Below are 990 nucleotides of genomic sequence, written 5' to 3'. Positions count from 1 at the left end.
AATAAAGTGAATCAAAATAACAATGAAAATTAGGCACAGTGACTTGAATAAACGAAAGTATTAGAACCAAAGTCCCAAACAACATCTCTCAGACTGAAATTGTATTACAAAAATAATAATATGAAATACTGTCTCAATAAAAGAAGTTGTCGAATAAATTCTGACAATAATGTCATTTCAACCAACAATTCGGGCTAAATGTCAATAATTTGCACAGCAATGTTTATAGTAAGTTCCGAAAAAAACATGATTTCGGCAAAATCAGTTACCTGAGTAATATTTAGAACAGCATCAACGTGAATATCGGATTTCTCTCGGCGAAAAACTGGATCAGGCCGGACCTATAATAGGATTTCTTTTTTGAGTTTTAAAATTCTTCCATAGATAATCATAAATAAGGCAATAAAATGGAACTTATTACCTTTACAGTAACATAGAGATCACCAGGTTTATTTCCTTCAGGATCTGCACCACCACTGCCATAAACTCTTATAGTGTCATCATCATCCACACCTAAGTGGGCATGAAGCAGTATGAGCATTAATATGAATATTTGACAATTAGCAGTAATTAGAGTCTGAAATTTAGAAATAGGCACTGTAAAATCGAGATAATGATCGTACACACCAGGCATGACATCCAGTTTTACTGATTTTGTTCCCCTGAAAACTTTATTGCCCTTGCATGATTGGCAAAAGTTCTACCAACAAAAATAGAAAAGACGAAGAATTTGCAATTACATAATTATTCTTAGCGAAAACATGCTAGCCAAATCAGAAATTTATGAACAAAAAATATTGGAAGATTTACATGCATGCCACTTAAACCATCGATGCTTACATCTCTAACAACTAGAATTTAATTTTTACATGCATAACACCTAACACATTTACCTATGAATGAAAAGATGTATTTCACTTTTTAAAGTTACAATGATGTCATTTTTTATGTGACATTAAAATTTTGGGTGGTATAAATGCATAAAGTAAA

General features: G+C 31.7%; 1 protein-coding gene across 1 annotated transcript; it reads right to left on the bottom strand.

Annotated features, from left to right (window-relative positions):
• Window positions 1-194: 194 nt before the first annotated feature.
• Window positions 195-721, bottom strand: LOC110034733 (chaperone protein dnaJ GFA2, mitochondrial-like). Its single transcript, XM_020738978.1, has 3 exons — window positions 628-721; window positions 422-513; window positions 195-341 (listed from the first exon to the last, which is right to left on the bottom strand). Exons 1-3 carry the CDS (start codon window positions 632-634, stop codon window positions 195-197), a joined length of 246 nt encoding a protein of 81 aa, XP_020594637.1. The 5' UTR covers window positions 635-721.
• Between the last annotated feature and the right edge of the window lie 269 nt (window positions 722-990).

This window comes from Phalaenopsis equestris, unplaced genomic scaffold, assembly GCF_001263595.1.
Source record: "Phalaenopsis equestris unplaced genomic scaffold, ASM126359v1 Scaffold192804, whole genome shotgun sequence".
NCBI lineage: Eukaryota > Viridiplantae > Streptophyta > Magnoliopsida > Asparagales > Orchidaceae > Phalaenopsis > Phalaenopsis equestris.
The sequence above is the reverse complement of the archived record's forward strand: the minus strand, read 5'-3'. Positions and strand labels throughout refer to the sequence as shown.

What these genes read in the sequence shown, in the direction of transcription:
- LOC110034733 (XM_020738978.1), bottom strand. An exon ending in ATCTCTATGTTACTGTAAAG is followed by an intron (nt 342 to 421) that starts GTAATAAGTTCC and finishes ATCCTATTATAG; the next exon opens with GTCCGGCCTGATCCAGTTTT.